General features: G+C 39.2%; 1 protein-coding gene across 2 annotated transcripts in view; it reads right to left on the bottom strand.

Moving 5' to 3' along the window:
* Positions 1-3,401: 3,401 nt before the first annotated feature.
* Positions 3,402-23,340, bottom strand: part of mboat2b (membrane bound O-acyltransferase domain containing 2b) — a 124,060-nt gene continuing 104,121 nt past the window's right edge. Inside the window, exons 10-14 of one of the 2 annotated variants that reach the window (XM_052024532.1) lie at positions 22,816-22,880; positions 21,875-22,007; positions 19,796-19,947; positions 12,744-12,952; positions 3,402-5,744 (exon numbers count right to left, since the gene is read on the bottom strand). In XM_052024532.1, coding sequence (XP_051880492.1) covers positions 12,766-12,952; positions 19,796-19,947; positions 21,875-22,007; positions 22,816-22,880 — 537 coding nt within the window. In that variant the 3' untranslated portion in view covers positions 3,402-5,744; positions 12,744-12,765. The remainder of the gene's footprint in view (positions 5,745-12,743; positions 12,953-19,795; positions 19,948-21,874; positions 22,008-22,815; positions 22,881-23,340) is intronic. The other variant, XM_052024533.1, reaches the window with a different exon arrangement.

Raw genomic sequence — 23,340 nt, forward strand, 5'->3', positions numbered from 1 at the left:
GATGATCTGACTGGCCAAAATGGGGGTGAGGGATGGAACAATAGGCGTGCCTGATGGTGGTGTAGCAGTGGTCTAGAGCGTTAACCCGCCCCCTCTATGGGGCAGGACACAAGCTGATTGTATTTGGGGAGTACATTCCTGAAGTTTGCTTGATTGAAGTCCGCAGTGATTGATGAATAGGGCATCAAAGTTTCCTTGTCTTGAATTGATGGCAGAGTATAATTCATCCTGTGCCATCTTGATGTTGGCTTGGGGTGGTATATAGACTGCCGACGAGATGGTCAAGATGAATTCCCTCGGTAGATAAAATTGTCAGGGGAGTAGAATTGAGCTAAGAGCATCACATCAGTGCACCATGAAACATTGATCATAAAGCAGACACCGCCATCTTTCCCCTTCCCTGAGGATATCGTACAGTGCACGTATGTAAAAATGGTGATGTCCTCAGGTTGTACTGCAGGGTCAGGTGAGTCATCTGTGAGCCATGTTTAAACAAAGAATACTGCATTTCCTCATCTTCCTTTGAAACAGCAGCTTTGCTCTGAGTTTTTCAAGCTCATTTTTAAGTGATCGAACATTAGCTATGTTGTGACTGCTGAACCGAGCCACAAGGAAACTGTAGCTGGGAGATATAAAAGGCCTTTATTCAACACAGCAAATCTTTTGGAGAGAATCTAGTTCTCCTCTCTCAATGTTTTATACTTTTGGAACACAAAGACAACAATAAATAATTAACTACAGTTTCAATGGCTATAATTACCTACTTAACTTTAACATTTTGAATGCAGACAGGTAACTTTGCAGAATTACATATTTACAATGACAGCACATCCTAACCAGCAGGGCCCTTTGAACATTCAAATACTGGTGGCTGGTCCGAAAGCATCTCAGCACAAACTCCATACACCCAAAATATACCTCTTTAGTTACAGTGTTGAGTGATGGCTCCCTGGATATTAGCCAGAATACTAAGTGACAAAATAGACCTGTCGTGAACTGCACATTAAGTGACAGGATATGCCTTTAACAATGTGCTAATACAGGTGATGGCCACTTAATACCTTCCCTGATCTCATCCTTAAGTTTTCAATGCCCACCAATTAACATGAATCTTCATCTATTGTCTTCCCCTGCATAGTTTCAATGGTACAGAATCAGAATGTCCCACACTCAATGATTGGTTTCAATGCCCTTAAAGTATCAGTTGAAGTTAAATTGCAAACAGGTTTTATTTCCTGAAGACTGATTCTCATTTTAATTAATATCCACCATCAATAATTTCATAACTCCAGAATAATCCATAACAAGCAAGAAGTATCCCACACAAAAAGTGCTGGAGGAACTCAGCAGGTCAGGCAGCATCTATGGAGAGAAATAAACAAGTCAACATTTTGGGTTGAGACCCTTCATCAGGATTGGAAAGGAGAGGGCAGAAACCAGAGTGTCAGGGGAGGAGCACATGCAGGCAGGGAATGGGTGAGTTCAGGTGATAGGCGAGTCCAGGTGAGAGGGGGAAGGTAGGAGGGTGGGGGAGGGGGGAGATGCAAGAAGCTGAGAGGTGATAGGTAGAGGAGGCAAAGAGCTGAAGGAGGAGGAATCCAGTAGGAGAGGGCAGTGGATCATGGAATAAAGGGAAGTGGGGAATAGATGGGCAGGTCATGAGGGTGGGGGAAGGGGAAAGAGAAGGGGGGAGGGGGCCACAGGAATGAGGGAAGATAAAGGAGGGGGGGAAGGGGGGAATAAAAAGTGTGGGGGTGGGGGAAGAGGGAAGGGGTTACCAGAAGGTAGAGAAATCAATGTTGAGGCCGTCAGGTTGGAAACTACCAAGGCGGAATATGAGGTGTTGTTCCTCCAATCTGCGTCTGGCCTCAACGTGACAGTAGAGGAGGCTGTGGATAGACGTCAGTATGGGAGTGGGATGTGGAATTGAAGTGGGTGGCCACAGGGATGTCCTTAGTTTTGCGGTGGAGTGAAGCTGCTCGATGGTCACCCAATCTGTGTCGGGTCACACCGATGAAGAGGTCGCACTGGGAGCAATAGATGACACCCTCGGATTCACAGGTGAAGTGCTGCCTCACTTGGAAGGACTGTCGAGGGCCCTGAATGGTGGTAAGGGAGGAGGTGTAGGGACAGGTGTAACACATAGTGCGGTGTAGGGATAAGTGCTGGGAGGATCATCTGCGGGCAGGGACGAGTGGACAAGGGAGTCGCGGAGAGAGCAATCCCTGCAGAAGCTAGAAGTATGCTGAGGAGGGGTGTGAAGTCCACATAGTTTTAGCTGCACCTGGAGGTCTCTATCCTTGCAATCCCCCCTCTGCCTCCCCACCCAACCCAACACAACACACTTCTGTGGTTTGTTCCTGGTTACAATGCTTTACATACATCAAGTCTCATTTGCCCATTATTAATTTGTGCACTGGCATAGACTCATTTTACAGTCCTCATGTCCCTATCTCAGTAGTCTCTTCCTTTACCACCCACATATACTACACATAAAAAACACTTTTATCTGATTCTGGCTTTTTGAGCTTCTCATCTTACATTTTTGTAGTAGTTTCAACTAGCCAGGTTCCATCCAATGAAATTACTTCTAGTTTTCTGTGCAGCTTTGAAACTGCATCAAATCTCATCTTTCCGAACAAGTTTTAGCTATCCCTTCAGATGTCTAGAAATCTTAATCCAACAATTCATTTCCTTCATGTCTTTGTGGTGAAGCTTTTGGCATTTCTCTAATGCAGTGCATTATATAATGCAATATTTTGGGAAACAAAAGCTGCATGTATATCCAATATTTTATCACTTTTATTACGATATAATGGGGTTAGAGTGGGGGGGAGGCAGGGGATGGCAAAATGTATTATATATCCACATGCATGAAAGCTTGAAGGCAAATGCAAGTGAATGCATAAGATTTATTAGTCAGTATTCTGGGGCATATTCTCCTCCCAAAAGAAACACCTGTTGAGATTTTGTTATTTACTATGACTAGTAAGATATATTTGTTAAATATTATTGAAAACTACTCTCTTTGCCGTGGTTATTATCAACCAATGAACTAAATGCACTATGATTTCCAACAATGTTATTCCTCCAAATCTGCCCATTCTGTGCTTTCCCAGTGTTCTAATCTGTGGCATCAAGTCACATTGTTCCCCACATAAATACAAGTTAAAATCCATTCTGGGAGATAAGACACTATGATGCACAATCCACTGAGCAGCACAAGTTTCTTGTACATTCTACAATTCCATAAATAGCATTAGTGACAATCAAAAATACAAAAAACATCCCCGCTCCCCATATTAGTGGCAATATCATCAGTATAATAGAGTTAGAACATTTCAACAATTCATTAAGGGAGCATCCCCCATATAATGAAATCAGGCACCCAATTTATATTTACAGAGACAAATTCTTAGCAATTATTTTAATCAAATTTTGATCATCACACAAATGAAACATTACATTATACGATGTTACAATCACTTCAACAAATCACAACAGCTGGCATCATGTATCAAAACAATCAAATATAGCTTCTACAAAAGGTGAAGAATCTCTGAAGTGACATCAGTGCAGCTCTTTAAAAGCTTTTTTCCTGCAGATTACAAGTAGAAAATATTTTACACATTTCAATAAACAAAAAAATAGTTCAAAATATTGTATTATAATTTTGCTACAAGAATTAAAAATAGACAACATTGTGAAAATTGGAAAGGCATATTTTGGTGATTCTCTTCAGTTTAAACATGGAAGTTTTTGAAAGCCCATAGCCACTGAACATTTTTTTTTACAATGGGAAGAAACTAATTCATGTTCAATGTAGCATTAATAGAAAAATAAAATTGTTTACAAAGTCAGTATTTAAGAGGAATTCCTCATTATTTAAACCATTTTGGAAGCCAATCCAAATTCATTTATAGTGGTTAAATTCAGAAACAAATCACAACAGGTTGAACAGTTGATGTTTTTAAATCTATAAAAACACCTAATATTTCATCTTCTGACATTGAAAATATTTTTCAACCATTCTCCCGAACTGAATTGCACTAGGATAAATTTTAATGCAATTCACCACTTTGTGCAGATAATACAAAGTTAATAAAAAGTCTCACCTTGTAAACTTGATACAGCTAATATACCATTAATTACAGTGCAATGTTACAAATACATGGAATAAAAATGCTATCATTACTCTACCTTAAATATTCTAATATTCATCTCAACCATGGATAAACAGCCAAACCCCAGAATGTAGAAGGCAAGGCTGGTTGAAAAGAATGAAACCATAGTCTTAAATTAAACTTAGCCCTCTCGAAAACTAATATTAAAATGAGCATTGAACATATAAAGAACAACAGATTTATTACAAGCAGAGTTGATAGGGTATGTTATTTTCTCGTCCCAAGGAAAATAATAATTCTTGCTTTTTTATGATTTGCTACACAGCAATCTCATTCCCTATTTTGAATTTGTCATTCAAAAATTTAGACAGTAGAGATGTGGAAAAACTCAATGTAAAGGTGGTCGAAGATTTGAATAAAAATGGAAGTTGAGAGGCTATTTAAATAAAATGTACAACATGAATGTATGGATTTTAAAGCAATGTTGCCGTATTTTTTCAGGGAAGTCACAAATTCTTTTATTTTTTTCCCCCTTGTAACTATAGTATTCTTATTTAGAACTTGATAAAATGCAAGTTTTATCTGAAGTATGAATATATTGTGTTTGGTAATGATTCACATTAAAACTTGGTAAACATTACTTATTTTGCAGTGGACCACCTCAAAGAAAAAACTGATTAAAAACATTTTGTCACAGCCATGCACCACCTTTGTTAAGTGACCAATGGTTGAAGTTTGCAGGAGCCTCAATTATTCAGGACCTGCACAGTATCAAAAGCTCCAGTTGGAGCATTATTAACACTAGTATAATTTAGAAATGAATTTTCCACTTCTTTCAATAATTTCAAGAACTTCTACATTTTTTTTATTGATCAATTAAAAAAATTTCTATTTCTTTTTAAAGCTTCAAATTTGACACTAGAAATTAATTAGAATCAGAAAAATGTTTAGTTCCCAATATCTATATATAACAACTCAATTTTATCCAGTTTTTTTCCAGATTTTGATACAAAATTGTCTCTGTTTAACCAGTTTTATATCAACTGCAAAGAAGAACAGGTGCATGTTAAGTTTATTCAGAACAAATCATCTACTCAAAACCCAAAAAAATCCAAAACTGAATGCAGCCTATCATCAGGATTGGGATTCTAGTGATGGTGCAATTCCACTTTATGCTACAAACAGGACTAGAGTGACTACCAAAAAGTCAGAAGTCTTTCATCAAAAACCTTAAACATTAAAGCTGATAACCAAGTTACATATTAACGACCCAATTTTTAAATCATAAAAATAGGTATTCAGTGTTTCAAAATGTAGGTGATCAATCTGTTTGAGGTTTTCAGAATGTCCTTTCTTTCTCTGCCATCTGAACCAATGGTTTGACAAATTAAAAGTACAAGTGAATAGTAGGGAAATAAGTATTTCCTGTGTAGAGAACAAGTGGTTCCTTTCACAATATCGTGTGTCTCTGTTGTTCACATCTGTTGTTTATGGTTGCATTGTTGCTAGAAATTTTGAAGTTCTGAAATCAGCCCTTCAGATGAATCTCCAGGAAGCCAAAGGTCAAATAAATCCCCTGCAGATTTGAGAGTAGATTGTAATCTTGCATTAGTAGTAGATCTGCAATGCAAGTCAAGCACAGAACAACACTTAACTACAAGTTTCTGAAGCCATTTCATTAAGAGCACAGACAGTGGTTAGACTTGGGACATGAGAATTCCATTGTACACCTACTATTGCACAACTGAGGAGCATCACTTTATTTAGGGTTCAAATGACTACGGATATATACCAGAGGACTGAAGTTCAGCTAATATTATTCCTGTTTAAGAAATGAGGCAGAATTAATTCTTGGTAATTACCTCACTTGTTCATGTATTCATAGCTGGGACAATTAACATCTTTCTCAGTAAAGAGAAAAATAGTTGGAGATGAACAGTACCCACTTCAAATGTTAAAACACAGTTGTCCCAGGCCATTACAGAGATGGCAGAAGAGCAAAATGAAATGGATGTAATAAATATGGGTCTCAGGAAAGCCTCTGCACAATTCAACACTAGGTTAATAAACACAATTAGGCTGTATTAAATTAAAAGATAATTTCAAACTGGATTAAACATTGTCAATGAGGGAGAAATGAGGAGATGGGTTTGGATATAGACCAGTTATGAACAATGTATCTCAATGAGTTGATGTAAACCTAGAAGGGAAATTAGTGGGAGAAAGGGATTGATGGGAATGCTCTGAGGCCAATGTAGACTTGATAGACTAAATGGCCTCCTCCTATCTTGTATGAGATATGTAAATATCTGAATAACATAAGGGAACAAATTGGCATGCCAGTGAAAGCCACACAAAATCCTTGATGCAAATCTCATCACAATTGGAGTCAGCAGTCAGAGTTAAATGCATTACTTGTGGGTCTAACGTAAACAAATGCACAGTCTTTGGAGAGGTTAGCAACAGTTGGTGCTAGTTAGCAATGAACAAACCTACTTAAAGAGGAGGTGGCTTGTGGCTCCAAAAACATGGTGAAAGCCATTCCACAAAAAAATGGCAGGGAATGAGGCTCCATTTAATTGATGCAACCCTTAAGATACCAGTAGATGGTACACATTTTCCACTCACAGGTGGGGAGGCGGCAGGAAGCTGTCCAGTGATATGGAGGGAACAATGAAAATCAAAGCCAGAATCTAGATCTTGAGCAGTAAGTAGTTTAATGGTCTCAGTGTCAAGGGCTATGATACATCATCTTTCTTCCCTACATGAAGCACAAGGCCCACATATGGCTCACTTCAATGCACCCCCTGAAGCAAATACATTTTCATATCCAGCAGAACTTCACATGCCCAACCACAATTTCACATATTCATCACTACACTGTATCTGGTTTCCACAAATTGCCACCTCCTTAACTATGTAGGGGCCCCAGGCAATCACATTGTACTACACTTCCTCCTCCATTACAGGATGAAGTGGCCAGTGGGAGCAGGTCAAGCCTTTGCTCATGATCCTGGAGGAGTACTTTCTAAAGTTGGAGCTGCTGTTGCAGAAGCCACTGCTACAGGTAATGTTGACCATATAAAATGCCCATATTTTCTGCCTAGTTCTCCTCCCCACTCATTACACTTCCATTCATTGCACAAGCTTTTTTCAATTCTAATTCCCAACTCCACCATCCTCAATCTTGTGACCCACCCCCTCCCCCCTTCCCCCTTTATGGATAGCTCAGGTCTGATATTTGGATTAATTTAATAGTATTTTAAAAAGCAAGTTCTGCACACAATGTCACCAGGCATTAAACGTCAGTGGTCAAGAAAGGGTTGACCAGGAGTGTGAGGTCATGCATGAATTCTGCTGCAGAAGGCTTACAACAAGGCTTTCTATGGGGAAATCTAAAGAACTAAATTAATGCTAATGTACTACATTAGCTGGCCTGACAAAAAGCTGGTATGCAATGTCAAAGGAGTTAAGGGGAAGGGCCAAGCTCCAAACTTGCAGTGATTTATGCAGAGAATGGTGCCCATCCTATCCAACAAAGAACTAGTTGAAAGTTGCATTTCAATACCAGTAGACACAATGATCCCATAGACTCTGATGATGGATGTCAGCATCCATTACAATGCAAGCACAAGTCATCAGTTGCTTGAGTATCATAGTGGAAGCTTAGACTTCAGGCATACAAGACAATTGCCATCGTAGGTTTGGGCACCACTCTTGAACCAGCATTTCAGTATGTCGATGGTTGAACATGTACTCAGATTACCAGAACTATTGACGTACCATCCCGTTTAAAATAGCAATAGCTCTGTGAAACACAAGCCTGCTTAGAGTAACAGCCTTTGTCCTCCCACCCCTATTTCCCCTGTCAGTATCCATCACCCATTAGCCAGACAGCCCAGATTTCTGCCAATGTCAGTGGACTGGAACTACCCCAAGCTAGCCTTCTTCACTCAGAGCTGGTAGAGGTACTGCAAGGCCACCTGGAGCCTCATCCCTTACAAGCAAACAGTCTTCAATGAAGCTAGCTGAAACAAAGAAGCCAAAAAAACTTTAGGACACCACAAAAGACCTTCATTGACAAGGCAGCCCTATCCCTACTGTTTCTGTAACACACTAAGACTCTGTGATTTGTTATTTCATGAAGCACAGTCTCCTGGAACATTGGTCTTCAATTCAATGAAATGGGAGATCTAAGTGCTGAACACCCTTTGTGGATGGGGCTGCCTCTCCCATCATCCTTCCCTTCCCACTTCCAGCAAGTTGCTCTACTACTCCTTTCAATCTCCCCATCATGCTCATTTCCCGGTGGACCAGCTGAAGACCTCATACTTGTCAATCATAAAAGTACAGTTCAAGGTCCAACTTTGGTTACTGAATTGACCAGACCTTCACTACAGCCTCTTCCGATGACCCCGTAACTTCCCCGATTTCAAACAAACCAAACTGAATACCCCAACCAACTACTTCCATTTACTTCACAACTTGCCAAAAATTAAAGACAATCTCTTTAGATTGTGTAATTTGAATGAGGTTTGGAACTTCTGCACTTGAGCACTGGAGCCCTGGGAGAACTGAGCACATGTTGTTAGCGGCATTATAGAGGCCCAATTGTTGTTGAATTAGCATTCCTCAAGGACTGACATCAACAACCACCAATTTATTAATTGTACTAAAAATGTACTTGCAATTTAAATTGGAAGCAAATTGGCACTAATAGTCTTAAATTAAAAAAAGTCCCTATGCCACCCAGTTTGGTCCCCACACCTTGTTCTTTTGACCAATGCATTAATCTGTGGAGATGTTGATGAATTAGAGGGAGAAAAGAAATGGATTAAAATTGGCAAATGAACTTCAATGCAAGGTGATGGATAATGATGTTAACAAAAAAACTTTTTGATATGGAAATAGGTTCAGTGCTGGGGAAGAGCTGATGGGTGGGGAATTCAGAAATCAACCTGGGGAATTAAATCCAAAAAATTCTGTAGTTTGGGAAGTCAAACCCTTCAAATTTCAACAAAGACCTACTTAAAATACTGTGTGCAATTTACGGTTTAAATGGTAATTGCACGACAAAAGTGTCCCTACACATAAGGGAGAAAAAAAAAACTTCAAATCAAACAATTAAAGAGTCAAACTCTCCCAAGTTTCTATGAATTAAACTCCAAGAATTTACCACCTGAGCAATTAAATTTTCTTCAGTACTTCCATACAAGTATATCTCCCAAACTTAATATGGAGTTCCCTCTTCTTGGGTAGTCCCTTGAGGTCAAGGACGCCTTGCTTCCATTCTGGTTCTGGGGAATTCAAGATGACTGACAAGGTTAACGTGGGAATGACAGACATCTCCACAGAAACAGCAGCAAATGCCTGACAGGATGGATGAGTGGTTAGTTTGCGGGACGGTACGCTAATACTTCCACCATTTATGATGGGCTTCTGCATGCTCACAATGCATATACTGTAGTTTCAATTCCAAATGTTCTTTTCCCACTGAGCAGCCAGTGGCCAGGGATTCTCAGGAGTCATGATGTTACATTTTTTCAAGGAGGCTTTTCTGATAAGCTCTTCCCTTAATGGAGACTATATTCTGAGGCTCTGGGTTTTGGGTGTCTGATGTTAGGCAGACACAGGACGAGACCAGCCAATGGAGCAGACTGGATAGAATTAGAGCCTTAATGCTGGGGACTTTGGCCTCAGAGAGGATGCTGATGTTAGTTTGCTTATCCTTCAAATGGACTTGGAAGAGCACCGAGCAGCACAGGTGGAATCTTCCAGTGCCTTGATGTGCCTGTTGAGGGAAATCCAAGTCAAAGCAGCATATATGAGGGTGGGATAACTGCTACATGGTAGACCATGACTTTTCTGCCAGGCTTGAGGCACTAATATTCAAACATCTTTCTCCTCAGATGGCCAAAGGTTGTGACAGTGAATTTTATCACTGATTATCTGCCTTCACAGAGGTGGCTCCCCAGATATGGGAAGTGGTTCAGATTTTCAGGGTCTTGCTGTCGATCTTTATTGTCAGAGAGTGGTTTTTTTTTTTACAGTGGGAGTGGATTGGTAGAGGTCCTTTCTTTTACAGATGTTGAGCGCAAGACCCATCCTCTTGTATGCTTCAGTGAATGATTAAACAATGATTTGGAGCTCAGCCTTCAAAAGTGTGCAAACGCAAGCAACGTATGTATATCGGAGGCCAACAACAAGAGGTTGGGGTGATTTTGGTTCAGGAATGATGACACTGTAGGTTTAACAGTTTCCCAATCATGTTGTAGATTAGCTCCATTTCTGCAGGACACTTTGTAGTGAGAAAGATTGAAGACAGAATTGGGGCAATGATGTAGTCTTGCTTGCACTGGTCCACACAGAGGTTGACTCTGTTGTGAACCTGTTGGTTAACACCATGGTTTGTAAGCCATCATGAAGCAAATGCAAGATTGAGTTGAATTTCTGCAGGCAACCAAAAACCAGCAACCTAAAGAACAGATGGTTGGTAGGAAGAGAAACTTGCTGTCAGCCAATGACATGTGCAGATTCCCAAGCACTATTAAAACCATCTCACAGCCCAAACACTGAAGGGCCCGCTCCAGCAAGAACCACAGAACCATAGAACCATACAGCACAAAACAGGCCCTTCGGCCCACCGTGTCGTGCCGTCCATCAGACCACCCTCACACTACCTAACCCCTTCCTCCCGCATATCCCTCTATCTCACGTTCCTCCATATGCCTATCCAACAAGCTCTTGAACCTGTTCAATGTATCTGCCTCCACCACCACCCCAGGCAGTGCATTCCATGCACCAACCACTCTTTGGGTGAAAAACCTCCCTCTGACATCTCCCCTGAACCTCCCACCCATAACCTTAAAGCCATGACCTCTCGTCTTGAGCATTGGTGCCCTGGGAAGGAGGCGCTGACTGTCTACTCTATCTATTCCTCTCATTATTTTATATACCTCTATCATGTCTCCTCTCATCCTCCTCCTTTCCAGTGAATAAAGCCCTAGCACCTTAAGCCTCTCCTCATATTCAATACCCTCCAATCCAGGCAGCATCCTGGTAAATCTCCTCTGCACCCTCTCCAATGCCTCCACATCCTTCCCATAATGAGGCGACCAGAACTGAACACAGTACTCTAAATGTGGCCTAACTAGAGTTTTGTAAAGCTGCATCATAACCTTGCGGCTCTTAAACTCAATCCCACGACTTATGAAAGCCAACATCCCATTGGCCTTCTTAACTGCTCTTTCCACCTGTGAGGCAACTTTCAACGAACTGTGAATATGAACCCCCAGATCCCTCTGCTCCTCCAACCAAGAATGAACTTATGAAGGACAATATAGGCAGTCGACGAATATAATCTTCACGGCACAATAATGCCAAGAAAATGCAGAGAGCAACACCAAACGCTATACACTGCCTTCTTAAAACTTCACTGAAGCCTATGACTCTATCAACCAAGAGGGACTGTACAGCACACTCCTTAAATTTCGATGTCTGCAGAATACTCCATCTCAAGATACCCCATCTTCTTTCATTTCCATCTTCCACTTTCCAAAACATATTGCCTGATCTCTAAAGAGCCAATGGCAATTGTCAAATTACACAGCAAATGGAATAAATTGTCAAATTACACAGCAAATGGAATGCAGTAATCCTAAAGTGCAAACAACATTATGTTCTGCTTGTTGTCTGTCTAATGCAGTGGAACAGCAATAGACATTAAACTGTGGAACAATAGAAAGGAAATTATTCTTCAAAAAAATCTGGTTGGCTGAAACACACTCAGCCATGAAAGCTTCTGTAAAATGCAAATCTTCCTTTAATCAATACGAACAATCTTGTGCCCTTTGCTGTGAAACCCAGCGGTGCAGGCTCAAATTATGTATCTCAAACAGCCTGCTTCCAAGTTTCCCAAAAGAATGCAGTAAAATAGTTATCTTTATTAAAAAAGGAACTAATTAACCAAGCTTGCCAAATATGGCTATTTTTCCTATTAGCAATGCACAAAAATATCTTAGTTTGTGTCATCTGATTTATAAAATATCAAAACAAGTGCCAGTCACATTAACTCATAAGTTTGCCAAGTTTTAAGAAAAAAATGATGAAAGTTGTGTGATAACTCCATTACACTAGAGTCAAGTTGGTTTTCACAAACCAACAGCACCTCTGCGTCAGGATCGGTTAAGACTAAATCACTTAAAATACTCTAATATTTCATCATCTCCAGGATCAGGTACAGTTTTGGTTTGTTCCATAGATCCTAGTTGGCTGAATGTGGCTTTATAAAGCACAACATGGCTTATCTATAAATTTCTTTAATACAACTTCTCAAAAGTAATATTTTAATGAGCAAGAAATCAAATCATCTCTGGAATGGGACAGAATGCCCCATGGAGTAATTCTAACCAGCTAATGTATAATGAGGCTGATGATTTGTTAATTTCACTCTTCATCCCTTTTGCATACTTTGAAAAGCAAAATGAGCTTTTCTTCTGTCTGGTATTTCAAAAAAAACATCTATTTGAAGCATACTTTGCAGAAATCTAACAGCACCATACCCTCTTTAAATGACTCTCACTTGGTAAAGAAGGTAATGAATTTATTTGCAGTCCTAACCTCCTATTCAAATGCACGATGTTCATGATGGTCTTGGTATCTGGTCCAAATTGTTATTCAAAGCAGAATAATTGTTCGAGGTCAATAGGTTTTCTACTTCTGGCCGTTTCTGTTTTGAATGATGCTGTTCATTTTCCTTTCGTCTTAGTTTAACTGGCAATACCAATATGACCAACAGGGGAACAACATGGAGACAATAACACCAAGAGCTAGGAAAGAAAAGAATTAAATGTTAACCAAGTATGCAATGACAGAATTGCAAATAAATGTGTAAACAGTTAATTCATCTCAAGTTAAAAAATATTTTTGGTACCCATTTATATGAAAGAAAAACAATGTATTTCAAGGTAATAGACATAAACATCAAAAAGAGATAATATAAAGTAACAAATGCATCTGCTTAAAAATCCTCAGGTCATCATTGAAAACAATCAACTTAAAAAAAAGTTTTGGAACATCAATAAAAGCAAGTAACTTACCAAACATTCAATTGGCCTTATTCTCTACAGAACTCCTTCCCATACCATGGGATTATTACGTTGTATAACCAGGAGGTAAATAAACCATGTAATACTTGCCCATTACATTCAACTGGACTATAGAAAACAAGCACCCTTTGATTTTTAATAGGTCTTTCCCTATACTCCTCTTTCCAGTTAGTAACAGAGGACTAGTGATAGTCCCTAATCACTTAAAATGCAATAGTACATAGAACACAGAACAGTACAGCACAGGAACGGGCCCTTTGGCCCACAATGTCTGTGCCGACTATGATGCTAATTTAAATTGCACATCTGCCTGCGCATAGTCTATATCCCTTAATTCCCTTCCTGTTCATGTGTCTGTCTACATGCCTCTTAGACATTGCTCTCATATCTACTTCCACCATTTCCCCTGGCAGAACTTCCCAGGCACCTCTCACTCTTTATGTAAAAAACGTGCCTTGTAAATCTCCTTTAAACTTTTCCCCTCTCACCTTAAAGCTATACTGTAGCCTAAAACTATCCTCCTACCTATCAGCAACACCACCAATCTTCATGCCATTTGCAAACTTACTAATAGTAGCTCCTATACCACTATAGCAAGTTATGGTCAATTAAGTGTTTCTAGTGAATTCAGCCATTTCCAAATACTATACAGAGCATTTCAGAGGAAACTCAAATATAATCATCCAATCTGTATTTTTGGCTGAAGATGCCTTCAGCACATCAGGCTTGTCGCTTAGACTCTGGTGTTAGGATAGACCATAGTTCAGGATGGGCTGCTATGTCTAACTGCCCACCACCATTCCCAACTGATGGTGGTACAGATAAAGAACTTCCTTTTTATCCACTGAAGATTTTACTAAAACATCTCATTCTAAAGAAAACCCAACTGCAGTACTGTACATTCACCAAAATCCCAAGTAGCATACAACATTAAAGTAACCTGTCTTTATTTTGCTTTATTTGTGACTAAGAATACAAGTTGAGAGCATCTTAAGAACAAGGCCAATCATAATTGCTGATTACGTTCTTAATGAAATAAAATCCTTAAATTCTATATGCTTCTCAAAAAACACTGCAATTCACAGACACACCATTGCTTTGGCATATCATATTTAAAACATATCAAATGATCTACTTCTATGACAAAGCTCCACACACTTATTCCTTTCTCACATGATTGGCCTCTGTCTACACTTTTTCAAAGATCATGAAATTACAATAGTGAATGTTTATAGAACCTTCTATGCATTGAAGGTTGCCAAGTATAAAATGGTCACATTAGGTCAGAATACCAGAAACTGGTGAACAATGAGGTTCATAACAGAAATAACTGGCACCTTCATTTGCTGAATAGAGGAGAATCAACTATAATGAATAATCTTTTTTTTGATGCATAACATATCCAAGATGACTTCTCAAATTAGCATTCATCCGTCTTGGGTTACCATGTATGCACAAAGTGTCTTGTCCAAAGAATGTGCTCTTTATTGAATTCATCAGACAATGATTTAAAGTGTCTAAAAATTCAACTTTCTTTTTCAATTACATGACATTCTAGTGATTATACCCATTCTTTGTGGATCAAGTTGAATAATTGTTTACTTTTGTGAAAACTGTAAACTTATTTAAAACTGATTATGACTGTAGATACAATTAAATGTTGCACTGTGTAGGCCAAAATTGAGGTTATATGTTCTGTAGGATCTTGATAACTGCAGGGATGTCTTTGGTTTAGCTACGATTTTCCTAGGTTTAATCTTTCTCATGTTAGACTTCAAAATCTTGCTCTTCCATTCTCCCTTTTTTATTACTGGTTATTTCACAAACAACAGATGAAGCTTCAATTTATCTTTAAGCCTTCAATGTTTCTTGAGGGGTTGCTATTTTTGAGATACAAAAATAGCCTACTCCAAAGAAACTCAACATTAACAGGTACCTGAAGTACTGTGAACTTACTGTTAATGTAATATCTTATGAACCATTATGATTAGTGTATTCTGGCTTGCAGGTGAGTTTTGAACAAATAGCCATGTTGAACCTTAAGCACAAAGAAAATTAAAGATGGAGACTACTACTTTCAGAAGTCTTTCAAGAGATCAAAGCACGACAATTCTTAACGTTATTTGATAAGAAGCATTTTATTAAATCACATCCAGTTGCATTTGGAACTAGGCTTTTCTGAACCCGACAGGGAAGACGGCAATCACAAAGGGGTTGAAAAATCCCCAGCGGGTTGTGTTTTCTGCTTGCTTTGTCTTGAGACTCAAGAATCAATTCATAACTTTTTCCTTGCTCTTTCCCATGAACCTATTGGTGGGACAAATAGTTTAATCGAGTATGCTCTACTCGAATTAACTGAATAAAATTTGAACCACTTAAACCTTCAGACCCTTGTAAGCAAATTGATCCATAAAGCCCTGCTCAAACATTTTGCACTCAAATTAATCTTTCTAAAGGGAATAGGCCTTGTAATCAACAAATATATAGCAGCATTGGAGGTACTGGATTAGGCACACATGTAGGGTACAGTTTCTGCTTGGGGTACTTTCACCAACTGAAATGCATCTCCTCACCAGCACAACCACTTGTGCTTGGAGTTTTCAAATTGTTTTAAAAGCTTTCCTTGATGTACGTAAGAATGGAAATCTGGAGAAGCTTGAATATAGTTGGAAATGGGTTTGCTACAAAATAACGATTGAAAATCAGTGTCAACCCAGGACCTGTGAGGAAACAAATTTTAAATGATCAAAAGTGATGGAATCATTTTCTGATCACCTTCAGTCAACGAAGAACCTGCTTGGGTTTTTCGAGTCCCCTTGAAGATCTATAAATGAGAATACTTAATAGAGAATGACAATTCAGCCTTGGAAGTGCTGCTGGTATGTGTAGAGAGGGCTTTGTTCTGATTTCTACTCTAAAGTAGCTCAAAAGTTCAATTTGTGCTTTATGCAATTTGTGCATTAAATTTCTCCAAATTTTCATGCTGTCTTCAAAAACTTTAGGCGAATTACACCAAAAATAATATAGCAGAAATTCTGGTTCCCTGTTTATCATGCTTAAATGTCTCAAACATGCCTGCTTAATCACTGAAGTACTTGCTTTTCAATCAAATACCATGGATGTTCTAAATCAGCATCATTGCACAATATGGTAGTACAACAGCACTAGTTTGTGTATATTATAGTTGTATTAATTTAGGAATAAGATTTAGTTCACAACTCCTTCATAACGAGATTTAGTTCATAGTTATTCTTGTTCACAGGAGATTGAATGGGAGCCATTTTGTTGAGTAGATGGCAATAGGGCGGCACAGCAGTATAGTGGTTAGCGTAATGCTATTACAGCACCAACAGCCCAGGTTCAATTCCGGCCGCTGTCTGTAAGGAGTTTGTACGTTCTCCCCGTCTGTGTGGGTTTCCTCCGGGTGCTCCGGTTTCCTTCCACATTCCAAAAGACGTACAACTCCTGTGGGCATACTATGTTGGCGCTGGAAGAGTGGCGACACTTGCGGGCTGCCCCCAGAACATTCTCAGTAATGCAAAAAGACGCATTTCACTGTGTGTTTCGATGTACATGTGACTAATAAATATCTTATCATTCTTAACTGTTTCTCCCCCCCACCCACACAAGTAATGCATTAGGATCGTTATTATCCATTGCTAGGGCATGTTGATGTGAGGAAGGAGGATGTGCTGGAACTATTGAAAAACATTAGGATAGATAAGTCACCAGGGCCGGATGGGATATATCCAAGGTTATTTACAGGAAGCTAAGGAAGAGATTGCTGTACCTTTGGCGACGATCTTTGCGTCCTCACTGGCCACAGGAGTAGTGCCGGATGATTGGAGGGTGGCAAATCTTGTTCCTTTGTTTAAGAAAGGAAGTAGGGATAACCCTGGGAATTACAGACTAGTGAGTCTTACTTCAGTGGTGGGCAAATTACTGGAAAAGATTCTTAGAGACAGGATTTTATAAGCATTTAGAGAAGCATAGGCTGATTAGGGACAGTCAGCATGGCTTTGTGAGGGGCAGGTCGTGCCTCACGAGCCTGATTGAATTCTTTGAGGATGTGACAAAGCACATTGATGAAGGTAGAGCAGTGGATGTGGTGTACATGGATTTTACTAAGGTGTTTGATAAGGTACCTCATGGAAGGTTTATTCAGAAAGTTAAGAGGCATAGGATCCAGGGAAACTTGGCTGTGTGGATTCAGAATTGGCTCACCCATAGAAGACAGAGGGTGGTGGTAGATGTAACGTATTCTACCTGGAGGTCGGTGACCAGTGGTGTTCCGCAGGGATCTGTTCTGGGACCCCTGCTCTGTGATTTTTATAAATCACTTGGTTGAGGATGTGGAAGGGTGGGTTAGTAAGTTTGCTGATGATACAAAGGTTGGTGGTGTTGTGGATAGTGTAGCAGGTTGCTGTAGATTACAACAGGATATTGATAGAATGCAGCCCTGGGCTGAGAAGTGGCAGATGGAGTTCAACACGGATAAGTGTGAAGTGATACACTTCAGGAGATCGAATTAGAAGGTAAAATACAAGGTTATTAGCAGGACTCTTAGCAGTGTGGAGGAACAGAGGGATCTTGGGGTCCATGTCCATAGATCCCTCAAGGTTCCCATGCAGGTCGATAGGGTTGTTAAGAAGACGTACGGAGTGTTAGCCTCAAACTATAACATGCTTAAACTTAGAAAAAATTAGGAATGGTACTGTTGGTCCTTTGCTTAAATTTGAGCAAGTCTGGAGTCCATTTATTCAGTATTTCCATATGATATAACCAGACCTTTCTCGAATCCTTTTCAATAACCTTTGAATATAGAGGAGCAGAGCTAACAACATAATATTTTTTTTAAAACCAAAGAAATATCAGTCCAGCTTTTTTTTTTAAGTTTTTGGTTTACTTTTGTTTATTATTATTTTTCCTAATTTTGGGGTTCTCTTTTCATATAATTAAATTTCTTTTCAAATTCTTTTGTATCATGTTCGTTTAGTAAGAGATTAGGAGGTTCAGATTATATATTTTACTCCCTGTGAGTGTATATGTCAACTGTTATTATTTGTTATCCTGATCTCTTTGTACCATTATGTATAATCACTAATGTTATGTACATTAATTTGAAACTTAATAAAAAGATTGAAAAAGAAAGAGGGAGTGTTGGCCTTCATTAGTCGGGGTATTGAGTTCAAGAGCTGTGAGGTGAGATTGCAACTCTATAGAACTCTGGTCAGACCACACTTGGAGTATTGTGTTCAGTTCTGGTCGCCTCATTATAGGAAGGATGTGGAAGCTTTAGAGAGGGTGCAGAGGAGATTTACCAGGATGCTGCCTGGATTGGAGAACATGTCTTATGCGGATAGGCTGAGCGGGCTAGGGCTTCTCTTTCGAGAGGAGGAGGATGAGAGGTGACTTGATAGAGGTGTACAAGATGATAAGACACATAGAACAAGTGGCCCGTCAGAGACATTTTCCCCAGGGCGACAGTGGCTAGCACGTGGGGACATAATTTTAAGCTGATTGGAGGAAGGTATAAGGGGGATGTCAGGGATAAGTTTTTTTTTACACAGAGAGTGGTGGGTGTGTGGCATGCACTGGCAGCAGAGGTTGGGGGGGCAGATACATTAGGGACATTTAAGAGACTCTTAGATAGACACATGAATGATAGAAAAAGGGGGCTATGTGGGAGGGAAGGGTTATATACTGTAGATCTTAGAGCAGGATAGTGTCGGCACAACATTGTGGGCCGAAGGGCCTGTACTGTGCTGTAGTGTTCTATTGTATGATCTAGCAGGCACAACTGCATTAATCACCTTTCATCTCAAGTCAAAGTAAGGCATTGGTTAAGAGGCAAAAGGAGGTGTTCAAACCCATTTCCTACAAGCAAAAAGTAATAAAATTAAAACTTATTCACTACAGTAAATGACAGCATAATAGATTTATTTTTTATAGCATACCAGAAAGCTTTTGTGCAGTCTACATACTGAACTCTCAAACAGCGAAGATATAGATTTGATTGAACAAAAGAAAACTGTCCAATTCCTGGATGCATCTTGCTTGTACAGAAATAATGGAAACTGATATTAATGGAAACTTATTAGTGTGGATGGCAATATTAAGATTTTTTTTAAAAAGGCATATATAGCAAGATTTACATTTCCATATGCTTGTATCAAAGAATCATATAACACAAAGGAAGGTCATTCAACCTGCTCTTTGAAAGAGCTAAATAATTGACCCCATCCATAACTCTTTCCCTACAGCCTTGTAATATTTTGTCTTTTTTAAGGAACTGTTTCCATCATCTTCTCAGTGAGTGCATATTAGATCATAACACAGCAAGGAAGACCTTATTATCTCTCCTCCAGTTCTTTCACAATTACCTTAAATCTATGTTCTGTGATTGATCCATCTGTCAATGGAAGCAGTTTCTTCCTATCCATCAAAACTCCACCTACATTTAAATCACTTAATTCTCCTTTAACCTTTGTTGTTGTGCAAGAGAGCATTTTTTTTTCTACTTCAGTAAAAACTACCAGCAAATATCAGATATTTTCAGCTCACCTGTAAAATTTTAGGGATGGCTCTACTGAGAGCAAAACAAATGGCACAACTGTGTAGCTTATTGCTATCATGGTTGCAATCCAGGTGACAATGTCATATAATAATTTGACAGCTGGAGTCCTGATAAAATAGTTTCGAAAGTTGTTTCTAATCTGGAAAAACAAGGTAGTTGATTGCAATACTTCAGACAAAACCTGCTTTGAAAGTAATGCTACAGTTTGTTATACTCATCAACTGAGGATTTCTTATTCATTCACTACACTAAATCAGAAAAGCATGGGAGCTGCAGCTGTCACGCTGCATCTCAGCAGTGGGAAGAAATCACCCCATTTTATCCACTGAACAATCAACATGTGCTTACTTTGCAAAGCACAGTTGTGACTTTCCTTCTGAATAGCTACCAGAAATTCTGACATAATTTTGATTGTCTTAGAGTGCAAAATCCAATATCTGTGTATTGGCATTCCATCAAAATAAATTTAATCCAAAAATATTTCAAATTCTCTTGGTTTCTGCTATTTATACATAGATGTTGCTTTTAATCAGGGCAAAGAATTACCAGAAATTATTTTTAAAAGTTGCTTTACTACAGTTACAACATATTAAATAAAGGTATAAAATGTACTAAAGCTCCGTACTCTATTTTTCTTGTCTATATTGGTTATCTATAGATTTTATGCTCGGACAGATCACTGCCGGGGTACATTTATCAGATCTCCACGATAGGCTCATTCAGAAGTCGGGAGGCATGGGATCCAGGGAAACTTGGCTGTGTGGATTCAGAATTGGCTCACCCATAGAAGGCAGGGGGTGGTTGTAGATGGAGCATGTTCTGCCTGGAGGTCGGTGACCAGTGGTGTTCTGCAAGGATCTGTTCTGGGAACCCTGCTCTTTGTGATTTTTATAAATGACTTGGATGAGGAAGTGGAAGGGTGAGTAAGAAAGTTTGCAGATGACACGAAGGTTGGTGGTGTTGTTGATAGTGTAGAAGGTTGTCAAGGGTCACAACAGGATATTGATAGGATGCAAAGCAAGGCTGAGAAGTGGCAGATGGACTTCATCCTGGTAAAGTGTGAAGTGATTCAGTTTGGAAGGTCGAATTTGAAGGCAGAATACAAGGTTAATGGCAGGACTCTTAGCAATGTGGAGGAACAGAGGGATCTTGGGGTCCACGTCCATAGATCCCTCAAAGTTGCCACGCAAGTTGATAGGGTTGTTAAGAAGGCATATGGCATGTTGTCCTTCATTAGTCAGGGTATTGAGTTCGAGAGCTGCGAGGTAATTTGCAGCTCTAAAAAACCCTGGTTATACCACACTTAGAATATTTTGTTCAGTTCTGGTCGCCTCACTATAGGAAGGATGTTGAAGCTTTAGAAAGGGCGCAGAGGAGATTTACCAGGATGCTACCTGGATTGGAAAGCATGCTTTACGACGATAGGTTGAGTGAGCTAGAGTGACCTGATAGAGGTCTACAAGATGATAAGAGGCATAGATCGAGTGGACAGCCAGAGACTTTTTCCCAGGGCAGAAATGTCTAACACGAGGGGGCATAGTTTTAAGGTGATTGGAGGAAAGTACAGGGGACATATCAGAGGTAAGTTTTTTTTTACACAGAGAGTGGTGGGAAAGTGGAATGCACTGCCAGGGGTACTGGTACATTAGGGATATTTAAGAGATTGTTAGATAGACACATGGATAACAGAAAAATAGAGGGGTATGTGGGAGGGAATGGTTAGATTGATCTTAGAGCAGGTTAAAAGGTCGGCACAACATCATGGGCCGAAGGGCCTGTACAGTGCTGTAATGTTCTTGTTCTAACTGTACAGATCATAAAACTATGCCTATACTTAAATTGAGTCAATTGAATTGTGTAAATAGAGGTAACTAACTGAATTTGACAATGTATCAAAATGCATTTTGTTCAATAAAAATAAGAAAGTGTGATTGCAGACTTTCCTATTCCTTTCACTAAAACAGTTTAAGAACTTGAAATAAGTTTTGTCATGGCAAGGGAGAAAATATAAGAATGTGACATTATGCCATTAAAAGTTGCATTAAAAAATCCAAATTATCACTTACTGCACGAGCTGCTAATGTTATTGGTATTGCTGTAAGAAATGTCATGTAATAGCCTGGGTACACTCCATGCCACATTGCAGAGAGCATAAAAGTTGCTATTGTTGGTTGGTAATGGCAGCGGTCATAGCAAACTCTGAAAGTGAAAGGCACAGTTAAAATTTCATAGTGAGCTTTTGTAAACAGCTTTTTTAACTCCGTTAGACCGATCTCCCAAAGCATCAGTTGCTTGTCGAGTTTGTTTCCGTAAGGATCAACCTGATACTTTTCACATTATCCTTATAAAGACTAGTGTTAATTAATTGAGTAGAGTTTTATCTCAAATCATAGTCCCAAATTGTACTTGAGTTGTTCTGCTTCTTGATTATACCTCCTGTGCTAGTCTCAGGGTTGCACTTATCTTTTGCAGCCACATGATTCCCCATGTCCTGGACATTTCTCGTGTGCTATCAGGCAGCTTTTTCCGTCGTCTCTAAATGGCTCTGACAACATTGTACAGCAATGGGCAGGCACAGAAGTCCTGAAAGCACACTGCAGATAGTTGGCAATTCTCTGAAACAGTTGACTGGCCATCAATGCATTCCAGCCCATTCTACATTCAAAGTATTTTGACTGATATGATAACCTTGCTACAGATTTTAAACTTTGGACTGGAGCATTCATATTTGCCAAATGCTTAAGGAATTCTACTTTATGTATCAATTAATAATTTCGGATAGTTACGGAAGTATGTGATTTGATGTAAACTGGGGTATTGAAGCAGTTATTTGCTGAAAAATTAGGCTGAATGTTTACAAAACAAGCCTTCATAGTAATTAGCATCCCACAATTAAAATCCTGAGGATACAACATAACCTATATTCTTTAAATATATACAAAGCACAGAACCAAAACAAACACAACAACTGCAATAAATTGAAGAAAAAGTCAAATCAGATCTTTACCTTTTAAACCAGAGAGCTGTTTGTATGTTCCAGTTATCAATGAACATTTTAAAACTAGTTGCTGACTGCAAAAAAGGAAACATTGAAATGGAAATTACATTTTTTTCCCCACTTGAGTAGGTTAATAAAGCTCCAAGGAATTGTTGGAACAGAGGAGGGGTTGGTGGTGATAATATTTGTTTAAAGATAAATATTTCACGTCTGGAGCAGATAATCTAATTCTTTTTAGATCTTATCTACACAAAATCTAGGTTAACAATGAAGCACAAACATGCAGCACCTCTTTGTGAAAGGTAAAAGTTTAACTTTCTGTCACAGAAGAAAGCAAGTTGAGTGGACAAAGGATTGCATAATCATTTTTGCTATTTATGCACACTTTCCAGATTCAGATGTTCTCCTCATCCCATGCTTGAATACCTCAGTAGTCACAGAGAAGGATGCATAGTCTCCAGGCCACAGGCTTGGCATATCTCAGAGAAACTAGAATTGGGGCTCATAAGTGCCACACAAATGTTGTTGTCATTA

Source organism: Pristis pectinata, chromosome 10 (genome assembly GCF_009764475.1).
Source record: "Pristis pectinata isolate sPriPec2 chromosome 10, sPriPec2.1.pri, whole genome shotgun sequence".
Classification (NCBI taxonomy): domain Eukaryota; kingdom Metazoa; phylum Chordata; class Chondrichthyes; order Rhinopristiformes; family Pristidae; genus Pristis; species Pristis pectinata.